Raw genomic sequence first — 26008 nt, 5'->3', positions numbered from 1 at the left:
AATGTTCATAGCAGCATTATTTATAGTAGCCAAAAAAGTAGGAACAATGCAAATGTCTATCAACTGATGAGTGGATAGATAAAATGCAGTATAGCCATACAATGGAGTATTATTTTGCCATCAAAAAGGAATGAAGTACTGATTTGTGTTAAACAAAAAATGGATGAACCTTGAAAATATTACGTTCAGTGACAGAGCCAGTCACAAAAGACTGCATGTATTATATGATTCCATTTATATGAAATGTTCATATAGGTAAATCTATAGAGACAGTAGATTCACAGTTGCCTAGGGCTGGGGGTTTATGGGGAGTGAGGAATGGCTAAGAGGCACAGGATTTCTTTTTGCAGTGTTAAAAACTTACATTATTAGATCTTAGTATTTTAGATTATAGTGATAATTGTGCGACTTTGAGTATACTGAAAATCATTGGGTTGGCCGAGTTTATGGTATATGAATTATATCTCAACAACTATGTTTAAAAAGTGCAGTAACACTATGCACCCACTAGATTGGCCAAAATCAGAAAGACTGATAGTACAACATGTGGGCAGGGATATGGATACACACTTTAAAGCATCATAAATTGCTGGTAGAAATGCAAAATAAAATCGTCACTTTAGAAAAGTTAAATGTATTCTTACCATATTAGGACCAAACAATTGCACTCCTGGGTATTTACCCAAGAGAAATGAAAAATATGTTCACACAGACTTGTCTGTGAATGTTTATAACACCGTTATTCATAATAACCACAAACTGGAAAATAATTCAAATGAATGGGTAAACAAAATGTGGTATATCCATGTAACAGAATCCATATTATAAAAAGAAATGAGCTACTGACACACTCCACAACATGAATAAACCTTGAAAAATTATGTGAAGTTAAAGAAGCCAGACACATAATACTATGTACTGTATGATTCTGTTTATATGAATTTTTTTAAAGGCAAAACTATAGAGACAACAAGTCAGTTGTTGCTTGGGTATTGGGAACAGATTGCATGTGGGCACATGGGAACTTTTTCAAGTGATGCAGGTGTTCTCAAACTGGATTGTAGTGATCCAATTGTAGTTGCACAATTGTATAGATTTACTAAATTCACCAAACTATAAATGAATGAATATTATGTATTATAAATAATATCTCAAAAGAAAACCCAAACCAGGGAGGACTAGGACATAGACCTGTTTCATTTGCCTAGTATAGATGTTTGACCATTTTATATAAAATACTCAAATTGTGGGAGAAAATATTTGCAAAGTTTGCATCTGACAAAAGTCTAATATCTAGCATCTATAAGGAACTTAAACAGATGTGCAAGAGAAAAACAACCCCATTAAAAAGTGGGCAAAGGACAGCCGGGCACAGTGGCTCACGTCTGTAATTCCAACACTTTGGGAGGCCGAGGCGGGCAGATCACACGGTCAGGAGATGAGACCATCCTGACTAACATGGTGAAACCCTGTCTCTACTAAAAATACAAAAAGATTAGCAGGGCGTGGTGGCAGGCACCTGTAGTCCCAGCTACTTGGGAGGCTGAGGCAGGAGAATGGCGTGAACCTGGGAAGCAGAGGTTGCAATGAGATGAGATCATGCCACTGCACTCTAGCCTGGGTGACAGAGCGAGACTCCGTCTCAAAAAAAAAAAAGTGGGCAAAGGACATGAACAGGCACTTCTCAAAAGAAGACATACATGTGACCAACAAACATGAAAAAAAGCTCAGTATCACTGATCATTAGAGAAACGCAAATCAAAACCACAATGAGACACCATCTCACACCAGTCAGAATGGCTATTACTAAGAAGTCAAAAAAATAACAGATGTCAGGAGGTTGTGGAGAAAAGGGAACGCTTATACACTGTTGGTAGGAGTGTAAATTAGTTCAACCATTGTGGAAAGCAGCAGGGTGATTCCTCAAAGAGCTAAAAGCAAAACTGCCATTCAACCCAGCAATCCCATTACTGGTTGATACCCAGAGGAATATAAATTATTCTACCATAAAGACACATGTGCATGTATGTTCATTGCATCATTCACAATAGCAAAGTCATTGAATCAGCCTAAATGCCCATCAGTGACAGATTGGATGAAGAAAAGGTGGTACATATACACCACGGAATACTATGCAGCCATAATAAAGCATAAGATCACATCTTTTGTGGGAACATGGATGGAGCTGGAAGCTATTATCCTTAGCAAACTCCCACAGGAACAGAAAACCAAAACTGCATGTTCTCACTTAGAAGTGGGAGCTGAATGATAAGAACTTAAGAACACAAAGAAGGAAACAAAAGACACTGGGGTCTACCTGAGTGGGGAAGGTGGGAGGGAGAGGAGCAGAAAAGATAACTATTGAATACTGGGCTTAATACCTGGGTGACGAACTCTGTACAATAAACCCCTGTGACATGTATTCACCCGTGTAATCTTCACATGCACCCCAAACCTAAAATAAAAGTTAATAAAATAAAATTGAACTTTGGTTTAAAAGATATAAAACTCTAAACTGGCTGCAACATATGAGTATCCAGCATTTTATCTGTATCTGGCATTGCATTGTTTCCTGTCACTAGGATGTGGGTTTTTCTATTCGTATGAGTTTCCCAGATATGTGAAGCTTACCCCTTTAATTTTGAAATGTTCTTTGAGTGTAACTATTTTGAAACAGGATTGGCTGAGCCTTTGTGTTTTTACATTGTTTTGGTCATAATTATAATACTCGCTCACATTTTAGAAGAACAGATCCCCTCAGGGCTACTGATGTTGGAGAGGGTGTGGCTTCATCACTCATTAAATCATCCAAGTCCTCTCTGCCTTTTGCCTCCTTCTGTTTCTTCCCTTTTTGCTGTCAGCGTGTTTACTTTTAGAAATCTTGCTGTCCTTCAGTTACTGAATTTCCTCTTCTGTGGGCTAAAATCCCAGTAAGTATGTTTGTTAAAATTCTGAGTACACTGGAAGTAACTAGGCTGAAGTCTGAGGGATGCCCTTTTCACTGAAAGTACACGTACAGTTGTCCCCTTTATCCACGGTTTTGCTTTGAGTGGTTTCAGTTACCTGCAGTCTACTATGGTGTGAAAATATTAAATGGAAAATTCCAGAAATCAACAATTGATAAGTTTCAAATTGCACGCCATTCTGAGTCACACAGTGAGATCTTGCACAGTCTTCTTTGTCCCTCCCAGGATGTGAATTGTCCCTTTGTCCAGTGTCTCCACGCTGTCTCCACTCCCCATCTGTTAGTCACTCAGGAGCCATCTAGGTTATCAAATCGACTGTCATGGTACCACCATGCTTGTGTTCAAATCACCCTTATTTTATTTAAATCACGGCCCCAAAATGCAAGAGCAATGATGGTGGCAATTCACTTATGCTAAAGAGAAGCCATGAAATGCTTCTTTTAAGTGAAAAGGTGAACATTCTCAAGGAAAGAAAAAAATATGTATGTTGAGGTTTCTTGGTTCTTGGTAAGGACCAAGTTTCTATCTGTGAAATTGTGAAGACGGAAAAACAAATTCATGTCATTTTCCTGTTGCACCTCAAACTGCAAAACTTATGGCCACAGGGCATGGCAAGTACTTAGTTAAGATGGGAAAGGCATTACATTTGTGATTGGAAGACATGAACAGAAGCGTGATCAAATTGGTATCAGTCCAGTTCTGTAGTATTCATAGTTTCAGGCATCCGCTAGGGATCTTGGATAAGGGGGCACTCCTGTAGACTTTAATACATGACTTTCATTTGCTTCTTAGCTTTTTTTCTGGAAAGATGACATTGATGACCTGAAGATAAGTGAGGTATTTATTGAGCTAGTGTTCTGTTTGGGGCTTTTGGATGCCATCATTTCAATTCTAGGCCAGTTTTACACAGAGACAGAATAGACAAATTCCCCTTACCACTCTGAAGCCCTTTACTTCTTGACATTCTACCCTAATTGCAATATTATTTTAAATTTAAGTATATAGGAACTTCTATACCATATGATCCAGCAATTCCACTTTTGGTATACAGCTAGAAGAATTTAAAGCAGGGACTCAAAACAGATACTTGTATACCAATACTTGTTGTTCACAGCAGCAGTATTCACAATGTGTAGAAATAACACAATGTCCATCAAGAGATTAATGGATAAACAAAATGTGTACAAACTGGATATTATTCAACCTTAAAAACAAATGGAATTTTGATACATGTTACATGAATGAACCTTGAAAACATTATGCTAGGTGAAATAAGCCAAACTCAGACAAATTATTATACGCTTCCACTTACATGTGGTACTTTGGCTAGAGAAATTCATAAACAGAAAGTAAAATGCTGGTTACTAGGGACTAAGGAAAGGGAGGGAATGGAGAATTATGTTTGGAGATGAAAACATCCTGAGGATGGATGGTGATGACAGTTGCTCAACATTGTGAGTGTACTTAATGCCACTGAATTACATACTTGAAAGTAACTAAAATGGTCAGTGTTTTGCTATGTATATATTATCACAATAAAAAGAAATATAGATTCATCTGGTTTAGGTAAGGCTTCAGAGCTTTCATATGAATATTTCAGATATTTCTTTGGAAACAGATTTTAATAGAGACCATACTATCACCAGTGTAGGGAGAGGCCTCCCAGAGGAAGACAGCTTCACCTGCATTAAGGTGTTGCCAGTTGAGCACTGATGAGTAAATTTTTTATTTTATTTCTCATTTCTAGGCTATCCATCCAGGATGCGGTTTTCTTTCAGAAAACATGGAATTTGCTGAACTTTGTAAGCAAGAAGGAATGATTTTTATAGGCCCTCCTCCATCTGCAATTAGAGACATGGGTATAAAGAGGTATGAGTTTATATCTTTTAAAATATAACTGTATGAAGGTCAGTTGAAATAGTTTGGGCCAGGCATGTGGCTATGCCTGTAATACCAGTGTTTTGGGAGACTGAGGCAGGAGGATAGCTTGAGGCCAGGAATTCAAGACCAGCCTGGGCAACTTAGTGAGACCTTGTCTCTCAAAAATTTTTTTTTTAAATCAGCCAGGCCTGGGCACAGTAGCTCACACCTGTAATCCCAGCACTTTGGGAGGCCAAGGTGGGAGGATCACTTGAGCCCAGAAGTTTAAGACCAGCCTGGGCAACACAGGGAGACCCTGTCTCTACAAAATTTTTAAAAAATTCCAGGCATGGTGGCACGTGCCTGTGGGTCCAGCATCTTGGGAGGCTGAGGTGGGAGGATTGCTTGAGCCCAGGAGATCAAGGCTGCAGTGAGCTGTGATCACACTATCATACTTCAGTCTGGGTGACAGAGTAAGACCCCATCTCAAAAAAAAAAAAAAAATTCAGCTGGGTATGATGACACACACCTGTAGTCCCAGCTGCTTAGGAGGCTGAGGCAGAAGGATCACTTGAGCTCAGAAGTTTAAGGCTGTAGTGAGGTATAATTGCACCACTGCACTCTGGCATGGGCAACATTGTGAGACCCTGTCTCTTTAAAAAAAAAAAAAGAAATAGTTTGTTTTACCTATAATATTTTAATTCTACCCTTCTGTTGTCATAGGCATAAGTTATTTATCTGCGACATAGAGAAATTCTATTGAGTTACAGAAAATACTTAATGTTTCTAATCAATATATTAGTATTTTGGGATTAAAAAATAGGGTGAGATGAGCTACCACATGAAATGAGGGAAACTAACTAATAGACATATTAAATTTGTATTATTTTGTCTTCTCAGACTCGATGTTTTCTTTAAAGAGTTCCATTGTAATTTATAGACTGGGCTATATTTATGTTTGTCTTGAATGAAATAATTTGTAGAATTTGGGGCATGTTGTTTTCTTTCCCACTCTAAAGCACATCCAAATCCATAATGGCTGCTGCTGGAGTACCTGTTGTGGAGGGTTATCATGGTGAGGACCAATCAGACCAGTGCCTGAAGGAACACGCCAGGAGAATTGGCTATCCTGTCATGATTAAAGCCGTCCGGGGTGGAGGAGGAAAAGTAAGATTGTGCATGCTTGTGTTTGCCAATTCAGGCTTGTCTTCTTTGTTTTATTTATGTTGTAGTCATAATCATCTTTTCTCTCTTAGGGAATGAGGATTGTTAGATCAGAACAAGAATTTCAAGAACAGTTAGAGTCAGCACGGAGAGAAGCTAAGAAGTCTTTCAATGATGATGCTATGCTGATCGAGAAGTTTGTAGACACACCGAGGTAGGTTGACCTTATTTTTCTGACTCAGAGTTTAAAAATTAAATTATAAAAATAATGCATGCACATTCTATAAAATATAAAACTGTAGTAGTATATAAGTATATTATTACAAGTTTCCCAGTTCTGTCCTGTGATGTAACCGCTGATTGTAGGATGGTATGCATTCTTCCAGCCATTTTCTATGTGAATAGAAACCTATATACATGTACATACAGCAAACAAAATACATACCTAAGAACAGTGAATAGAATTTTTTTTTTTTTTTTGGACGGAGTCTCTCATTCAGTTGCCCAGGCTGGAGTGCAGTGGCACGATCTCGGCTCATTGCAACCTCTGCCTCCCGAGTTCAAGCGATTGTCCTGCCTCAGCCTCCTAAGTAGCTGGAATTACAGGTATGCCCCACCATGCCTGGCTAATTTTTGTGTTTTTAGTAGAGATGGGGTTTTCCCATGTTGGTCAGGCAGGTCTCAAACTCCTGACCTCGTGATCCACCTGCCTCAGCCTCCCAAAGTGCTGGGATTACAGGCGTGAGCCACTGTGCCCGGCCAGTGAATAGAATCTTATACACTAATATTATATCACAGACATCTTTCCATGTCAGTAATTGTAGATCAGCCTCATTCTTTTTGTTGGTGACCTAGCGGTTCTATGATCTTGATATACCATTAATTCATTCAGTATGTTTCTTGTTGATGAAATTTAGGGTTTTTTTTTCAATATTAGCAAATTATTGTAATAAATTCAGCTATATTTATAGAACTCTGTCAGTTGAGATGCTCAGGAAATGGAAGTAATTTTCTAAATTGAATTACAAGTGATATGCTGTTAATAGGAGCTAACACTTACATTGCACTTACCATGTGCCAGATTTTAAATATTTTACACATGCTAAATAATCTTGCATCCTTCTAATTCTAATATAATTCTTACAACAACCTCATTAGGTAAGTACTGTTTTCATTTTACAGGTGAGGACACTAAGCAACAGAATGGTTGTGTTGTGTTACTTTTCTGAGGTCACTCAGCTGTTAAGTAGTAAAGCTGAGATTTGAACCAGGCACTTTGACTCCAGAGTTCATATCTAAGCCACTGCACTAAGCTACTTCTCTGGGTACCACTATAGCAAATGCAGTGTGAATCCCTATTTTTTTTTCTGGAATTTTATTTTCATGTTTGTTGTTTAAGATGCTGATTATAAAGTTTCTCATTTCATAGATTTTTATGACAATTGTTAAATTTTATATATGTATGTGTGTGACCTGTAAGTCAAGTGAAAAGAATAATTTATTTGGGAACCATGACTGGAAAGAGATTTACCTTGAAGGTAACAGACTTGAAACTTCAGGCCCTTCTTTGACATTAGTCTCTTCCAAGACCCTGACCTAATTTTGTATTTGCAGTTTTGTATTCTTCTCCTTAAAGAAGACCCCCAAATTGTTTTTTGTTTCAGGCCCTATAAAACAACTGTCCTGAGCATGGCATAGTAAATGAAATTCAATTAAGGCAAAAAAAAAAGGGGGGGGGCATTTCTAAGGTACATTGAAGGCTTCCTTTCAAGAAAGAATAGGCTAGCCATCCAAATCAGCATGCTCTTAAGTTAGAATTGTGGAGACATCAATAGCTTATTTCAGTAACTTATTTCAGAGACATCAATAGCTTATTTGAGTTATTATGTAACTCCATGCCTGCAACATTTTTTGAATATGTAAGTTCTTTACTTATGAAATGTTAGCCATACATTGCGTCACATTATAATTTATTCCCCCAATAGCTGGAAAGCCCCTGGGAATCAAAGACCTGGTAGTATATACATTTTTATTTTTTGTATATATTGCCTGGCATACTACTTTCCTTGTAATAGGCATCAGTAATATTTTTTGAACTATAGAAGTAATATGAATACATTACAAATTTTTGGAAAATGCAGAAGATGGAAAACAACCCATAATTGTATTCTCCTAATTATTATTAATATTTCTGTATACAGTCATGTGTTGCTTAATGACAGAGATACATTCTGAGAAATGCATTGTTAGGCAATTTCATTGTTGTGCACACATCATAGAGTGTCCTTACACAAACTGAGATAGTATAGTCAACTACACACCTAAGCTATGGTATAGCCTATTGCTCCTGAGCTACAAACCTGTACAACACGTTACTGTATTGAATACTGTAGGCATTTGTAACACAATGGTAAGTATTTGTGTATCTAAACATCTCAAAACACAGGAAAGGTAATGTATTGTGCTATTATGTCACTAAATGATAGGAATTTTTCAGCTCTATCAATCTTATGAAATCACCATCCTATATGCAGTCTGGCATTGATGGAATGTCATTGTGTGGCACATTGTGTGACTCTATTTCTATTCTGTATTTCTAGTAATAACTTCTTTTTAATTGAAAGCAAGTTTATTAAGAAAGTAAAGGAATAAAGAATGGCTACTCCATAGGCAGAGCAGCCCCAAGGGCTGCTGGTTGCCATTTTTATGGTTATTTCTTGATGATATGCTAAGCAAGGGGTGGAGTATTCTTGCCTCCCCTTTTTAGACCATATAGGGTAACTTCCTGACGTTGCCATGGCATTTGCAAACTGTCATGGTGCTGGTGGGAGTGTAGCAGTGAAGACGACCAGAGGTCACTGTTGTTACCATCTTGGTTTTAGTGGGATTTAGCCAACGTCTTTACTGCAACCTGTTTTATCTGCAAGGTCCGTATGACCTGTATCTTTTGCTGACCTTCTATCTCTTCTTGTGATTAAAAATGCCTTAACTTGCTACTGGGAATGCAGCCCAGCAGGTCTTAGCCTTATTTTACCCAGCTCCTATTCAAGATGGGAGTTGCTCTGGTTCAAATGCCTCTGACATTTCCCTTTTCCCTTTTGTAAGAGCACGCTTAATCCTAAGGGTTGCAGAGGGACAAAGATCCATCTTCTGTAACTTCTTCAGGCTGAATGGGGTGATGATATTCCTGCCTAACTATTAGGATCTCTTGTGTTCAGTATAGAGAGAGGAGCTTAGTTAGAAAGCATTGGTATGTTGAGGGCCACTCATAACTCATGAGTTCCGACAAAAGGTGATATCTGGAAGATTAATATGTATTTTTAAAAAAAAATTTGGTAAGCTTATCCTGCATTTCTACACAAAGAGTATAACAGTAATATATTCCACAACAGTAGAGCAAAGTAAGCAAGATTATCCCAAGTTAACTAAGTTAGAAGGCTTTCCACTAACTGGGCAACTGTTGGAACCAAGCCGATATGAGGTTGCTAGGTGATTCCAATACATGCCCAGGATTAGAATATTGATTCAGATATTTGCATTACCAGTCCCTCCTGTTTCTTCTGAGCAGCATCCAGGGATCACTGGTTGGTCCACAGGAATAAGCAGGGTTAGTCTAAATTGTAGGAAATCTCAAAAACAACTGATGAGACCAAAATTTAATAACAAATGTGCCATAGTTCTTGAAACATAATTTTTCTCTCTCCGGTTTCCCATTTTTACTAAAGACAAATCATGGTAAGACTGATTTGCTTTATTATACATGGCCTGATTATTTGTACAAAGTGCAGCAAGAATAATTATTTGCCATACAGGCTTTTAAAATTGGTTTTGATATAACTCTTCCATAAGGAATGTCAGAGAAGACCTTTTTTGTATTTAAGCCAAGCCCAGCCATGGGTTTATACCCTCAAATACCTATGAGTTGGGTAAATTTTTCTCCTCTTGAGGTCTCACGATAACTTGGGGCTCCTGAGTCTTTCAGAAAGTGACATTCTTTACTTACTACAGGTTAGGAACCCTATATAGAGACTGTGTAGACAAGGAATGAGGCCAGTTTTCCCCAGGGGCTTTTATTGGCTTTACAAGTCAAGTTTGATTCCTTAAAGGAAAGCATGCCATTCCAGTCAAAGCCTTGGTAAAATAACCAGTTTCTCCAGTTGTGTCCCATTGCAAAAGAAAGCAGATTCTTATTGCATTTATGCAAATAACTATATTGCCGTAAATTAAGATAGTCACAAATAATTTCCAAATTCTGGAGAAATCAGATAGAGAGAAACAAATATGCTCCAAATTTTGTTTATGAGTGTGCACATTACTTAATTGTTTAAAAAGCTGTCAATAGCTTAAAAGAAAAGTTTCCTTGACTCTGAAGAACAAAACAGAGGATCAGCAATGTTTTAAGCAAAAAGTCAAAAAAGATTACTTCAGACTTCTATTAGTTTAGTCTGTACAGTTAACTCCTGTTTTGCTTGATATACATGAACATTTCAACTTTCCATGAGAGTCCTGAAAGTTTCTTTTTCCCTTTTCTAATGTCACAATCTCCAAAGTTAAATGAAACCTGCATTCAAGAACACCTATTAGAGTTGTATAGTTGATTATAAATCACCTTTTGGGGCTTGGTGGCTCATGCCTGTAATCCCAGCACTTTGGGAGACTGATGCAAGTGGATCACTTGACCTGGAGTTTGAGACCAGCCTGACCAACATGGTGAAACCCTGTCTGTAATAAAAATACAAAAATTAGCCAGGCATGGTGGCATGCACCTGTAATCCCAGCTACTTGGGAGGCTGAGGCACAAGAATCACTTGAACCTGGGAGGCGGAGGTTGCAGTGAACTGAGATTGTGCCACTGCACTCCAGCTTGGGCGACAGAGTGAGACTCAGTCTCAAAATAATAATAATAATAAATCTCCTTTTGAAGAGGATCAAAACAAGACAATTGTCTGTGGATGGCAAAAAGTTTTAGGGCAGCCACAGTTAAAAACACAATTGACAAAGAAATTTGGTTACCTCTGTTGCATACAATGGTTTTATGTAACAGTTATAATTATACTGATAATGTACACTAAGTCATATCAGAATTATAGGAGTTTCCCATTATTTTGGAACACATACTAACAACATATTTATATAAATATAGCCCAAAGAAAGCTAAACACTATTTCACATTTGACACTGCTTCCTGTATGACTCTTATGCCAAATAAGCCAAATTTCACCTTTACATAACTGTACTATTAATGTTAAACCCAATTTTCAATAAAACCTTATAGACATATCTACCCAATTTTAATGTTTGACCATAAGGTGAGGTTCTCATAAACCTTTTATAACCCTTTACAAATTTTTGTTAAAGAGCAGATCAGTGCCTTAAGAAGAACCTGTTGTGCTTTTATTCCAATGTTCAATTTACAGAAAAACTGAATACCCCTTTAACTTTAGACAATATGTTCACACACAGAATTTCTTTTACAAGATTAATTTTTTACAAACCTTCCACAACTTGCTTAAACCTTAAGCATTATCTTATTTAACTTAAAACAATCCTTTAACTTTTTAATCTAGACAAAAAAAAATCCACATTCCTATGCCTTCTTATAATCTTTTACCAAAAACGCATTTCAAAAACAAAACAAAAAAAACGCATTTCACTTTCCTTACACACCTTACATGTAGAATTGTTTCAATTTCTCAAAGATTACTTAAATCACATAAATTAAAGGCATTATACTTTTTACTTTTCCGACAAAATATTTGATATAAGCACTTATTTTTAAACCAGTTAACCAAAGCTCTTTCATATCACACACACAACACATATAAATACACAGACAAACAGAAGAAAAGGACTCATTCCCTAAGCCAGGAACTGAATCCTGAACCCGGGCTACCATTGTGAAAAGACAAAGCTAGGCCACATGGTTACAAGGTCAAGCTCCCAAGGACATACAAGACAAGAGGGGAAACCTCATCCAGTTTTTTTTTTTTCAGGGACCTGCAGCAAAGTTTATAACTGACTAGTTTGCTGGGCCATCTTAAACAGTGGGCTTATGGGGTTCTAAGCCTGTGTTTTATCCTAAGGTATCCATCTCTATGACAGAACAATTCAGAAAGACATGCAAAGCACACCAGATTCACTACAGCTTAAGACTAGCCTCACAAATCCTTTTTTTATTAATCAAAACTTTACAGAGGAGATAAACAGTGATTTTTGCCATTCATTCAACCAGTTTGCACAGAGAGAGAAAGGGAAGGGAAGGGAGAAAAGCATTGCTTTGTGGCAGGATGGGGAAAGCAAGGTGCTCAGAGAGACCAGAGAGAGACCCGCCCATTGCAACCGACACTAAATAAAAAGTTCAGGTGGCCACTTGTCAGTTAAGAAGGGATCTTTTGCCCGCCATGGCTCTGAGGCGCCTCCTGCCGGTGCTGCACCCCTACATTCCCCGCTTCGCCCCGCTGTCCACGGAGCCGGCTGCCCGCGAACAGCCTGCCGTGGGCCCAGCAGCCATGCCAGGACGTGGGTCGGCGGAGGCAGTGTGGCCGCCGGTGCCCGCAGTGGACTTCGGCAACGCGCAGGAGGCGTACCGCAGCCGGCGAACCGGGGAGCTGGCGCGCAGCCCGCTGGTGCTGCACTTGTGCGCCTGGCCCGTGCTGGTGGCGTGCCATGAGCAGGCGCGCGGGGTGCAGGCAGGGGCGCGGGGCTTCTGCCCGTCCCAGAAGCCTTTACGGAGCTTCCTGGGTGCCCACCAAGCGTCTCCTGGAGCGAGGGAAGCCAGGAAGGGAGGCGTTTCCTGCAGTCCTTCTCGGACCTCGCAAATTTTCCTACTTGTCGATGTCTACCAACTAAAAACAATGATCATTTTAATATTTACGATATATACCACTTGTGGGAATACAGTTATCACTTGGAATTAAAAAAAAAAGGGGGATCTTTTCTAGCAGTCCCATCAGCTCTCAAGTTTCTCCTTTTAGGGAGGTAAAAGCTCCCCATGTCCCACCATCCTGTACATGCCTAATCCTATCACCGACCGCCGTCAGCAAAGAGTGCAAGGCAGATTAATTCAAACAGAATAGCAGTTAACATCCATAGTGCCAAACCCATTCTTAGCCGAGAGGGATTTTACTGAGAGGAGCCCCTAAATCTTAGGAAGGAATCTAACCTTCCTAAGTTGGGCTTCAAACCCAAGTTCAGTCAAGCATCCTTGCCTTTTATTGAGAGGGGTCTTTAACCCACTCTGTCTTAGGAGAGACTTTAACTCCACCAAGTTGGGCCTGTAACCCAATCCTATCCTTTGCCCGGGTGTATGCACCCCGCTTACCCAAAGTTGGCCAATCAGTGCTGCAGTCTTTGGGTTGGAGGGTCTCCTCAGTATCGTCCCTTCCGTAGTTCATCAGAAAGACGTTACCAGACCCCACCGCTTTGGGTCGGGATTTCCTTAGTATTGTCCTTTCTGTGGTCACCAGAAAGATGTTACCAGACGGGGGTCCTGATCCAGACCCCAAGAGAGGATTCTTGGATCTCACACAAGAAAGAATTCAGGGCGAGTTCATACAGTAAAGTGAAAGCAAGTTTATTAAGAAAGTAAAGGAATAAAGAATGGCTACTCCATAGAGAGAACAGCCTCTAGTAATAACATTTAAATATCCTGATAATCATACTGTGTATTCTTTATGTCCTGCTAAATAATTACCTGTTGAACTAATGGAGTGCCAGAAGATTGTCAAAATAGTGCTGATAACTGAGAAGAGTCAATATCAAGATATTACACAAATCTTATCAAAACTATTTAGTGTATCTGAAAGACTGGGATAAGAAACCACCTTTAAAGTATACTATTTTGGAAGAAAAAACAGAAATCAGATTTCTTCCTCAGTTCATATATAATACATATTCTAGATGTATTAAAAATGTAAATAGGGCCAGATGCAGTGGCTCACGCCTGTAATCACAGCACTTTGGGAGGCCGAGGTGGGCAGATCACGAGTTCAGGAGATCAAGACCATCCTGGCTAACACAGTGAAACCCCGTCTCTACTAAAAATACAAAAAATTAGCCAGGTGTGGTGGTGGACGCCTGTAGTCCCAGCTACTCGGGAGGCTGAGGCAGGAGAATGGCGTGAACCCAGGAGGCGGAGCTTGTAGTGATCCTAGATCACACCACTGCACTACAGCCTGGGTGACAGAGCAAGACTCTGTCTTAAAAAAAAATGTAAATAGGAAAATGGATATGTTAGGACTCTTAGAAAATATCAAGGCGCTCATGATAGGACTCAGCTGCATCTGTCTGTCTCTCTGGCTGTACTCTGGCAGTGGCTGAATTAGGGCAGCTGGGATTTGATGCACCTCCTGGTTCTCAGACACTTATAGACACTATGCTCCAGAAACTCTAAGTTAGATAAAGCTGCACAGAAAAGGGTCAATCAGAAAAAGGTAAATAAGACTGATTTAATGACTACAGAAATCATAACAGAACACAGATCTTCACTGAACTTCCCTTATAAGCAGCCAAAGGAAAAGTGTTTCCAACTTCTAAGACCTCAGACAAGGCTGGGCACAGTGGCTCACGCCTGTAATCCCAGCACTTTGAGAGGCCGTGGCGGGCAGATTGCCTGAGCTCAGGAGTTCGAGACCAGCCTGGGAAACACGGTGAAACCCTGTCTCTACTGAAATACAAAAAATTAGCCAGGCATGGTGGTGTGTGCCTGTAGTCGCAGCTACTTGGGAGGCTGAGGCAGGAGAATCGCTTGAACCTGGAAGGTGGAGGTTGCAGTGAGCTGAGATTGCACCACTACACTCCAGCCTGGGCAACAGAGCAAGACTCCATCTCAAAAAAAAAAAAAACCAAAAACTGAAAAAACAAAACTCAGGCAAGAATTGCTCTGTGCTATTGATGTGGCCCCCACACATTCCCTTCATAACCTGGAATCCCTGCTGTAGTGTTTCCTCTTACCTGGAGCACCTAAAAGATGAGGGAGAGTCAGAAGTGGTATGTGTTAGTCTGTTCTCATGCTGTCAATAAAGACATACCTGCAACTGGGTAATTTATAAAGGAAAGAGGTTTAATGGACTCACAGTTCCACCTGGCTGGGGAGGCCTCACAATCATGGCAGGAGGTGAAGGAGAAGCAAAGGCGTGTCTTACATGACAGCAAGCAGGAGAGCCTGTGCAGGGGAACTGCTCTTTATAAGACCATCAGATCTCGTGAGACTTACTATCACAAGAACAGCACAGGAAAAACCTGCCCCCATGATTCAGTTACCTCCCGCCGGGTCCCTCCCACCACACATGGGGATTATGGGAGCTACAATTCAAGATGAAATTTGCTTGGGGACACAGCCAAACCATATCGTGGTAGAACTTTACAATTGGAATTAGAAAAACAAACACTTCAGCTCCAACATGTAAAGAGCTTGAAAGTTATCAGTCATATCCAAAAAGCAAGAAAAAGGCTAAACAAAATGAAAGTCAGTGGTTTTAGAACCATCAGAGAATAGAGGCCATGGGGCAAGCCTTCACTCTAAAATCTGGACAAGCATGCAAGTATAGTGAGTCACAGCCAGATCAGTTTACCTGCTGGAGCCCTAACACTTACATGGGAATTTTGAAAAATGGCTGAGGCTAAGTGTGGGCCAGTGTGCAAGTGAGAGACTCCTTGGGGCCCTGTCTTAGAGGGACCTCCCACTTTCATGGGTTTTGCCTCCAGGAACCTCACCAAGTTCCCACAGTAAAAATCCAAGAAAAAAAAAATCCCTCATGTTTTACAGCAGTGGGAGGGGAAAAGTAACCAATTTGAAAGAGATCCAGAGCATTCTATTCTCCCTAACAGAAGAAATCCTAACTCCAAGGGAGATGTTGCCAGAACCTTTTTTGTTCAGGGGGAAGGTAGTTAGCCAACCACAACCCCCTTTAGTCTTCCCATTTCACCTAAGGGGAGGGGAAAAAAAAACAACTTAGAAATACTTCGCAGCACAAACACAGGACCACTAAAAGACTTGAGATTTAATCACAAGTTTATAGAATGCTTTCCCTCCCCCATACCCTACCACCATGTTGCAATGGTCTAAATGTTTGTATCCCTCCAAAATTTACATGTTGAAACCTAACCCGCTATCCCCAAGTATTAAGAGGTTGGGGCCTTTGGCAGGTTATTAGGTCCTGAGTGCTCTGCCCTGATGAATGGAATTGGCTTCAATGAGCGCAGGCACTTTGTCTCTGCTCACCTCTGTACACCCAGCACTAGTTGGGAGCCTCCTACATAATATTAATAGATGCTCGCAGCCATAAAAAAGGATGAGTTCATGTCCTTTGTAGGGACATGGATGAAGCTGGAAACCATCATTCTCAGCAAACTGTCGCAAGGACAAAAAACTGAACACCGCATGTTCTCACTCATAGGTGGGAATTGAACAATGAGAACATTTGGACACAGGAAGGGGAACATCACACACCGGGGCCTGTCGTGGGGTTGGGGGAGCGGGGAAGGACAGCATTAGGAGATATACCTAATGTAAATGACGAATTAATGGGTGCAGCACACCAACATGGCGCATGTATACATATGTAACAAACCTGCACGTTGTGCACATGTACCGTAGAAATTAAAGTATAATAAAAAAAAAAACTATAAGTGTATTTGCAAACATATTGGAAAACATGGAAAAAACAATGAAAAGGATTTCAGTCATATAGCAAAATAGCTGATTTGTGTTGTGTCAATGGCTTTCTTCTCACTTTTGTTCTGTCTGCTTCCTATACTTAGCAATAAGAAGATACTGTAATTATTTCACTTATCTACCCCTCTGTTCTTAAGTATCTCTTTTTCCTATAATTTTGTTATGTAAAAGGTAAGGTTTAGAATGTGCCACTCAGACCTCAACTTTCCATTGTGGATTATGCAAGGCCACAAAGATTTCGTACAACTATGATGGGACAAATAAATACAAATTTGTGAACAACAACAACAACAACAAAAATCAGTGATCCTGAACATAGATAAATAGAACTTTCCCAAACGGAAATGCAAGGAGAAATAAAAATGAAAGAAAAAAGAGAGAACAGAATATCCAAGAACTGTGGGACAATTTAAAAGGATGTAACACGTTATTTGAATACCACAAGAATTAGAAAGCAGCAGGAGAGATATTTGAAGTAGTAATGGCCAAGAATTTTCCGAAATTGTTGACAGATGCAAAACTACAGAACCAGGAAGCTCAGAGGACACCAAGAAGAATAAATACCAAAATATATACATCTATGCACATCATCTTCAAATGCAGGAAAAGAAAGACAAATAGAAAATACTGAAAGAAGCCACAAGGAAGGAAAATACTAGAGGAATAAAAATAAGAAATCTTATCAGAAACCATGCAAGAAGAGAGTGGAGTGAGATATAAAGTGTTCAGAGAAAAACTACTAACCTAGTCTTCTGTATCCAGTGAAATTATGCTTCAAGTATGAAGGAGAAATAAAGACTTTCTTAGACAAACAGAAATGAAGAGACTTTGTCACCAGCAGACCTGTCTTGCAGGTCATATTAGTAGATGTTCTTTAGAGTGAAATAAAATGTTTTAGCTCAGAAACTTGGATCTACATAATAGAAAAGAATTAGAGAAGGAATAGGTAGAAGTAAAATATTTTCCTATCCTAACATAGGAATATTTTCCTATTTTGAATTGATTTAACAGATAACAGTTTGTTTAAAATAATGGCAATAACGTATTTGGTGATTATATAGCTTGTGGATAAAGAGGAAAAGTCAACAAGGCAAGAAATCTAAAAAGAAAAAATCAGCTCCAAGAATTTTATTAAGAGAATTATTGGACAGGTCGGAAAATTCAAAATGGGAACATTCAGAAAAGATGATATATCAAGAAGATAAATTCTTTTTATTTTTGAGACGGAGTTTCACTCTGTCACCCAGGCTGGAGTGCAGTGGCACGATCTCGGCCCACTGCAGCCTCCGTCTCCCAGGTTCAAGTGATTCTCATGCCTCTCAGCCTCCTGATTAGCTGGGATTACAGGTGTGCACCACCACGCCTGGCTAATTTTTGTATTTTTAGTAGAGACAGGATTTCACCATGTTGCCCAGCTGGTCTCGAACTCCTGGCCTCAGGTGATCTGCCTGCCTTGGCTTCCCAAAATGCTAGGATTACAGGTGTGCACCAACCGTGCCCAGCAAGAAGACAAATTCTTTGAAGTGGTTAAATAAAATACTTCATGAAGTAAACAAGAATAGAAATGAACTATTGTACTGAAGCAATACATTTATAAGACTTCCTGGCTTTTTTTGTCTCTTCTATGTTTGACAGTTTTTATTTTAAAAAATCAACAGGAAAACATATTTGCTGATCACTTCTGTATTATGGCGTATTATGGTGGTGAATAGGTGAAGTGAACTACAGTGTGACCATATCACAAACCTACCGAGAAGAATTTCATGTTCACCAAATAGTCCATATTAGCCTTATTTCCACAAAGCTTATGTGCATTCACTCTTAATATGATTTCTCATAATTTTACTATTTTATAATCAACATGTAAGTACCTTTGTTGGTTGTTATTGTTTTTTCCTTAGAGATGGGGTCTGACTTTATCAGCTAGGCTGGAATGCAGTGGTGCAATCGTAGCTCACTGCTCACTGCCACCTTGAATTCCTGGGCTTGAGGAATCCTCCTGCCTGAGCCTCCTGAGTGGCTAGGACTACAGGCATGTACCACCATGCCTGGCTAATTTATAAAAAAAAAAATTTTTTTTTAGAAACAGAGTCTCACTATGTTGCCCAGGCTGGTCTTGGACTCCTGGGTTCAAGCAGTCCTCCTGCCTTGGCCTCCCAAAGTGCTGGGATATATAAGTGTGAGGCACTGTGCCCGGCCCTTTTTTGGGTTTTATTATGATTTATCGTTCATGTATTTCTGAGATACTAATGGTCCATATTAATTTAATACATTTAACTTTTCTGGATGAGCCATTTTAATTTCAGTCTTCTATATTCATAAACTGTAACTGTAAGAGTTGCTTAAAAACAAAAAGTCATAAAAAATTTTTCATTGGTCTTTTGACAATATATGAAGTGACTATAATTTGTAATTTTGACGTAGTCAAATTTATCAGTCTTTTCTTTGACAGTTTCTACTTTTTGTTACGTATCCCTACTTTAGTCTCTATTTTCTGTCTTTTAAAAATATTTATTTATTCATTCATTCATTCATTCATTCTCCTTTAGGTTGGAGAAGTGTCTTAATTGCCATTTTATGTAGAGAGATTTTTTCTCTTTAATATTCATCCTACAAATGGTAACATTTTCATTGAGTTTTACAAGATAATAGTTTCTTTGTTTTGACAGGGTCTCTCACTCTGTCACCCAGGTTGGAATGCCGTGGCACAATCTCAGCTCACTGCAGCCACAACCTTCTGGGCTCAGGTGATCCTCCTACCTCAGCCTCCTGAGTAGCTGGGACTACAAGCATGTGCTACCATGCCTGGCTAGTTTTTTTGTAGAGATTGGGGTTTCACCATGTTGCCCAGGCTCGTCTTGAACTCCTGGGCTCAAGCATTCTGCCTGCTTTGGCACCCAAAGTGCTGGGATTATAGGCATGAGCCATCTCATTTGGCCTGTGGTTCTTTTTCTAAGTCCATAACCTCTAATTTGAGGTCAAAATATCAGATCTTACTTAAAGGAAGTAAAAACGGAGAAATCCTGGTGATTGTGCTTAACAGTTTAGCTTAACGAATGTGATATTTATCACCCCTAACAAATATATTAACATACGTGTTTGCTTTTATATAGGCATGTAGAAGTCCAGGTGTTTGGTGATCACCATGGCAATGCTGTGTACTTGTTTGAAAGAGACTGTAGTGTGCAGAGGCGACATCAGAAGATCATTGAGGAGGCCCCAGCGGTAAGGACCTTGGAAAGAAATTTGTAAGCTTCTCCGTAATGTGAATCTTACTCTGATTTTCACATCAGAAATCTGTGAATCTGGTGTCTCTCACCCCTCAAACTCCTGCTGGACAACTGTTGCCTAATAGCAGTGTAGTGAAAAGACCTCCTGTGGTATTGGGGATGAGGAGGAGACTGATGTTCTGGGGGTAGACACAACAGGGTCATGTTCCTTCTGGATAAAATATGGGAAAATCTACTCTGATTCACCTATCTGATTTACAGCGAAAAGCTGTCTAGTGAGGTTTCAACGCACATTTTAAATTGTAATGAATGGCCAGGCGCGGTGGCTCACGCCTGTAATCCCAGCCCTTTGGGAGGCCGAGGTGGGTGGATCACCTGAGGTCGGGAGTTCAAGACCAGCCTGACCCACATGGAGAAACCCCCATCTCTACTAAAAATACAAAATTAGCCGGGCTTGGTGGCGCATGCCTATAATCCCAGCTACTTGGGTAGGCTGAGGCAGGAGAATTGCTTGAACCTGGGAGGCGGAGGTTGCAGTGAGCCGAGATCACCCCATTGCACTCCAACCTGGGCAACAAGAGCAAAACTCTGTCTCAAACAAAAAAACAGAAAATTATAATGAACTAGAATTAATTACTGGAATGGAATGATCTGGTTAATTGAATCTATTTTTTTGTGGAAAAGCCTTTTTTAATTACCATTTCAGATGTTCTCAAAATATGTGAGAGATTTTCCTGCCTTACTGGTTATATTATAGAGAAGAGAGAGTCTCTCGTTTGGCAGCGTTTGCTCATTTAACATTTGTTTATATCTCTTTGAGCCTTACTCTTGATTGGTTTAGGTGATTATCTGGGTCAAAGCCTACTACTAGGACTACCTATTTTTGGATTTACATTTCTGTGGAGGTTGCTACTGCCATGGGTTCTTGTTCAACGTTATATAGATTTTTTTTCAATGTATATTTATTTCCAAAAAGTCAGGGATCAGAGGTTTCTGGTTAATCAATACATTTTTCTTATACCATATTCAAATTTTAATTTATGTTGCAGAATATATTTAACTTATGTTGTAGAATATATTATACCATTATATATTATACCAGAATATGTTATGCCATGAATATTGACATATTAAATGTCAATAGAAATTGCAGTAAAGCCTTATTTTCAAGTAGTGATTACTTAAATTTATATCTGTATAGCACTGTTTTTAAAAAGTTAAAAACTTTGTTTACTTCCAGACATACATTTATTTTAATGTACCTTTCTTATTAACTTGGAATCTCAAGGTTTCCCATTATTTTAAGATAATCATTAGGCATGTCACTCAGATTGCTTATCATCCTGAAACGAAATAAGGATTGTTGAAAGTTACCATATTGATACGTATAGTTTTGTTTTGTTTTTTTGAGACAGGGTCTCGCTTTGTCATCCAGGCTGGAGTGCAGTGGCATGATCATAACGCACTGCAGTCTCCAACTCCTGGGCTCAAGCAATCCTCACCTCAGCCTCCAGAGTATTTGGGACTACAAGTGCATGCCACCATGCCTGGCTAATTTTTTTTTAATGTATTGTAGAGATGGGGTCTTACTGTGTTGACCACGCTGGTCTCAAACTTCTGGCTTCAAGTGATCCTTTAACCTCAGCCTCCCAAGCACTTGGATTACAGGCCCGAGCCACTGTGTTCAGCCTGAAACATATAATTTTAAGTGGACATATAGTTATGAAAGCTGTCATGTAGATACAAGGGACAAAGATACGTAATTATGCTGAGTAACATCTGCAATGCATAGAAATTAGTAGCAGAATCATTAAACTTTGGTATATTGACAGTTAAACTATCATAGGACAGTTTTTAATGAAGTATATAATATTAGCTTTTTATCCTTTTTTTTTTGAGATGGAGTTTCGCTCTGTCACCCAGGCTGGAGTGCAGTGGCGCGATCTCAGCTCACTGCATCCTCCGCCTCGCGGGTTTAAGCAGTTCTGTGCCTCAGCCTCCCAAGTAGCTGGGATTAAGGCACCCACGACCACACCCGGCTAATTTTTTTTTTTTTGTATTTTTTAGTAGAGACGGGGTTTCACCATCTTGGCCAGGCTGATATTGAACTCCTGACCTCGTGATCCACCCGCCTCAGCCTCCCAAAGTGCTGGGAGTACAGGCTTGAGCCACCGCACCCGGCCAACTTTTTATCCTTTTTAATGCAGAATTGGGTACACAGAAATATAATACAGTCATGCATTGCTTAACAATTGGAATACATTCTGAGAAATGCGTCCTTAGGTGATTTTGTAATTGTGTGAACATCATAGAGTGTACTTAAACCTAAATAGCAAAGCCTACCACACATCTAGGCTGCTGGTAGAGCCCGTTGCTCCTAGGCTACAAACCTATATACAGCATGTTACTGTACTCAATACTGTAGGCAGTTGTAACACAATGGTAAGTATTTGTGTATCTAAACATATATAAATGTAGAAAAGGTACAGTAAAAATACAGTATAAAAGATTATTAAAATGATACACCTCCTATATGGAATACTTACCATGAATGGAGCCTGCAAGATTTTCAGTTGCTCTGGGTGGGACAGTGAGTGAATGTGAAGACCTAGTACATCACTGTACACTTGGTAAACGCTGTATACTTACAGCCAATTAAATTTATAAAAAATATTTTTATTTAATAAATTAGCCTTAGCTTACTATAACTTTTTTGCTTTATAAACTTTTAAATTTTTTTTTCACTTTTGACTCTTTTTAATAATACTTAGCTTAAAACACAAACACATTATGCAGACATACAAAAATATTTTTTCTAGGCCGGGCGTGGTGGCTCACACCTGTAATCCCAGCACTTTGGGAGGCCGAGACGGGTGAATCACGAGGTCAGGAGATCGAGACCATCCAGGCTAACACAGTGAAACCCCGTCTCTACTAAAAATACAAAAAAAAATAGCCGGGTATGGTGGCAGGCGCCTGTAGTCCCAGCTACTCAGGAGGCTGAGGCAGGAGAATGGCCTGAACCCAGGAGGCGGAGCTTGCAGTGAGCCGAGATCGCGCCACTGCACTCCAGCCTGGGCGACAGAGCAAGACTCCTCTCAAAAAAAAAAAAAAAAATTTTCTTGGCTGGGTATGGTGGCTCATACCTGTAATCCCAGGGCTTTGGGAGGCTGAGACGGGCGGATCACTTGAGATCAGGACTTCGAGACCAGCCTGGCCAACATGCTGAAACCCTGTCTTTACTAAAAATATAAAAATTATCTGGGTGTGGTGGCAGGCGCCTGTAATCCCAGCTACTCGGGAGGCTGAGACAGGAAAATTGCTTAAAACAACCTGGGAGGCAGAGGTTGCAATGAGCCGAGATCATACCACTGCACTCCAGCCTGGGCAACAGAGTGAGACTCCATCTCAAAAAAAAAAAAAAAATTTCTTTATAGCCTTAATTCTATAAGCTTTTTCCTATTTTTTAATTTTTTTTTTGTTTTTTTTGTTTTTTTTTTGAGACAGAGCCTCACTCTGTAGCCTAGGCTGGAGTGCAGTGGTGCAGTCTTGGCTCACTGCAGCCTCTGCCTCCTGGGTTCAAGTGATTCTCCTGCCTCAGCCTCCAGAGTAGCTGGGACTACAGGCGCCTGCCACCACACCGGGCTAATTTTTGTATTTTTAGTAGAGATGGGGTTTCACTATGTTGGCCAGGCTGGTCTCGAACTCCTGACTTCATGATCCGCCCACCTTGGCCTCCTGAACTGCTGGGATTACAGGCATGAGCCACCGTGCCTGGCCCCTATTTTTAAAATTTTTAATTAAATTAAAATTTTTTGAGATGGGGTCTTGCTGTGTCACCCAGGCTGGAGTGCAGTGACACAAACATGGCTCACTAGACCCCTGACCTCTTGGGCTCAAGTGATCCTCCCACCTCAGCCTCCTGAGTGGCTGGAACTATAGGTGTGTGCTATCATGCCTGGCCAATTTTTTTATTTTTGTAGAGACAGGGTCTCGCCATGTTGCTCCATGGTTTGATTCTTGCCAGGCTGGTATCAATCTCCTGGGCTCAAGTGCTTCACCCGTCTCGGCCTCCCAAAGTGTTGGGATTACAGGGGTGAGCCACCACACCCGGCCTGTTTTAACTTTTTAACCTTTTCTGTTAAAAATGAAGACACAAACACACCCATTAGACTAGACCTAAACAGAATCAGGATCATCAGTGTCACTGTCTTTTCTCCACATCTTGTCCCAATAAAAGTTTTCAGGGTCAATAACATCTATGGAGCTGTCATCTTCTATGATAACAATGCTTTCTTCTGAAATATCCCCTGAAGGAACTGTCTGAGGCTGTTTTACAGTTAACTTTTTTTTTAAGTAAAAGGGATACACTTTAAAATAACTATAAAAATTGTATAGTATAGTAAATTAAAAAAACAATAGCGTAGTTGTATTATCAAGTATTATATACGGCACATGATTGGGCTGTATTTTTTTTTTTTTTTTTTTGAGATGAAGTCTCACTCTGTCACCCAGGCTGGAGTACAGTGGCGTGATCTCAGCTCACTGCAAGCTCCGCCTCCCAGGGTCATGCCATTCTTCTGCCTCAGCCTCCTGAGTAGCTGGGACTACAGGCGCCCGCCACCATGCCTGGCTAATTTTCTTTGTATTTTTAGTAGAGACGGGGTTTCACCGTGTTAGCCAGGATGGTCTCAATCTCCTGACCTTGTGATCCGCCCGCCTCAGCCTCCCAAAGTGCTGGGATTACAGGCGTGAGCCACCGCACCTGGCCGATTGTGCTGTACTTTTGTATAATGGCAGTGAAGTCGTTTTGTTTACACCAGCCTCACCACAAAACACATGAGTAATGACTGTGCTGTGATGTTATGACAGCTACAGTGTCACTAGGTGATAGGGATTTTTCAGCTCCATTATAATCTTATGGGACAACTGTTGTATATGTGGTCTGTTGTTGACTGAGAAACGTCATTATGTGGCACCTGACTGAATTGAATTTTAATGGAATTTCTAGTAAGCCAAGCTACTAATGGAGATTTATTTACATATTTTTTTCATAGCCTGGTATTAAATCTGAAGTAAGAAAAAAGCTGGGAGAAGCTGCAGTCAGAGCTGCTAAAGCTGTAAATTATGTTGGAGCAGGTAGGTTAAGATTTGCTTCTAATGGAAGAGACGTAACAGTGATTAATTTATGTTTTAGAAGGCAAGAGAAACACAACTTTTAAATCAGTTGCTTTCAAGCTGTTTTGACCATATTCACAGTAAGAAATACATTTTATATTGAGACTTAGTATGTACACATAAATGTTTATTTTTACATACATATATATTTGAAACAAATGTTTCATTAAACAGTACTTGTCTTAATTATATGAGTTTTGATATTTTGTATTCTATTTTAAAATCACTAGATTGATTTTTTTACTTCTTTATGGTTAATAAACTTTCTCTTTTAGAGCAGTTTTAAGCCTACAGCAAAATTGAGCAAAAGGTACAGAGAATTCCCATATACCCCCGGTCCCCCACTCGGATACCCCCCAACACACAAGCTCCCACAGTATCAACATCCCTGCACCAGAGAGGTACGTTTGTTACAGTCAGCGACCCTACATTGACACATCATTATCACCCAAGTCCATAGTTTACATTAGGGCTCACTCTTGGTGTTGTACATTCTGTGAGTTTTGACAAATGTATAATGATATGTATCCACCATTGTACTATGTTATAGAATAGTTTCAGTGCCCTAAATATCCTCTATGCTCTGTCTATTCATCCCTTCATTCCCCCTAAACCCCAGCAGCCACTCATGTTTTTACTGCCCCCATAGTTTTGCCTTTTCAAGAATTTCAGATAGCTGGAATCATACAGTATGTAGCCTTTTCCGATTGGCTTCTTTATAATATGCATTTAAGTTTCCTCCATGTCTTTTCATGGCTTGATAGCTCATTTCTTTTTTATGCTGAATAATATTTCATTGTCTCGATGTCTCAGAGTTTATTATCTATTTAGCTACTGAAGGACATCTTGGTTACTTCCAAGTTTTGGCAATTATGAATAAAGCTGCTATAAACACCCTGAAAACAAACAGGCTTTTGTATGGACATAATTTTTTA

The 26008-nt window shown here is 39.7% G+C and overlaps 1 protein-coding gene across 4 annotated transcripts in view; it reads left to right on the top strand.

The window, feature by feature from the left end:
- MCCC1 (methylcrotonyl-CoA carboxylase subunit 1) overlaps window positions 1-26008 on the top strand; it is an 84445-nt gene that overhangs the window by 22478 nt on the left and 35959 nt on the right. For 3 of the 4 annotated variants that reach the window (XM_003831981.4, XM_008957363.3, XM_034957778.3), the window contains 5 exons: window positions 4714-4835; window positions 5846-5993; window positions 6083-6204; window positions 19779-19890; window positions 24953-25034. In XM_003831981.4, coding sequence (XP_003832029.1) covers window positions 4714-4835; window positions 5846-5993; window positions 6083-6204; window positions 19779-19890; window positions 24953-25034 — 586 coding nt within the window. The remainder of the gene's footprint in view (window positions 1-4713; window positions 4836-5845; window positions 5994-6082; window positions 6205-19778; window positions 19891-24952; window positions 25035-26008) is intronic. The other variant, XM_008957364.1, reaches the window with a different exon arrangement.

Source organism: Pan paniscus, chromosome 2, assembly GCF_029289425.2.
Source record: "Pan paniscus chromosome 2, NHGRI_mPanPan1-v2.0_pri, whole genome shotgun sequence".
Taxonomy (NCBI): Eukaryota; Metazoa; Chordata; class Mammalia; order Primates; family Hominidae; genus Pan; species Pan paniscus.
Note: the sequence above shows the minus strand (reverse complement) of the source record. Positions and strands in the feature narration are given on the sequence as shown.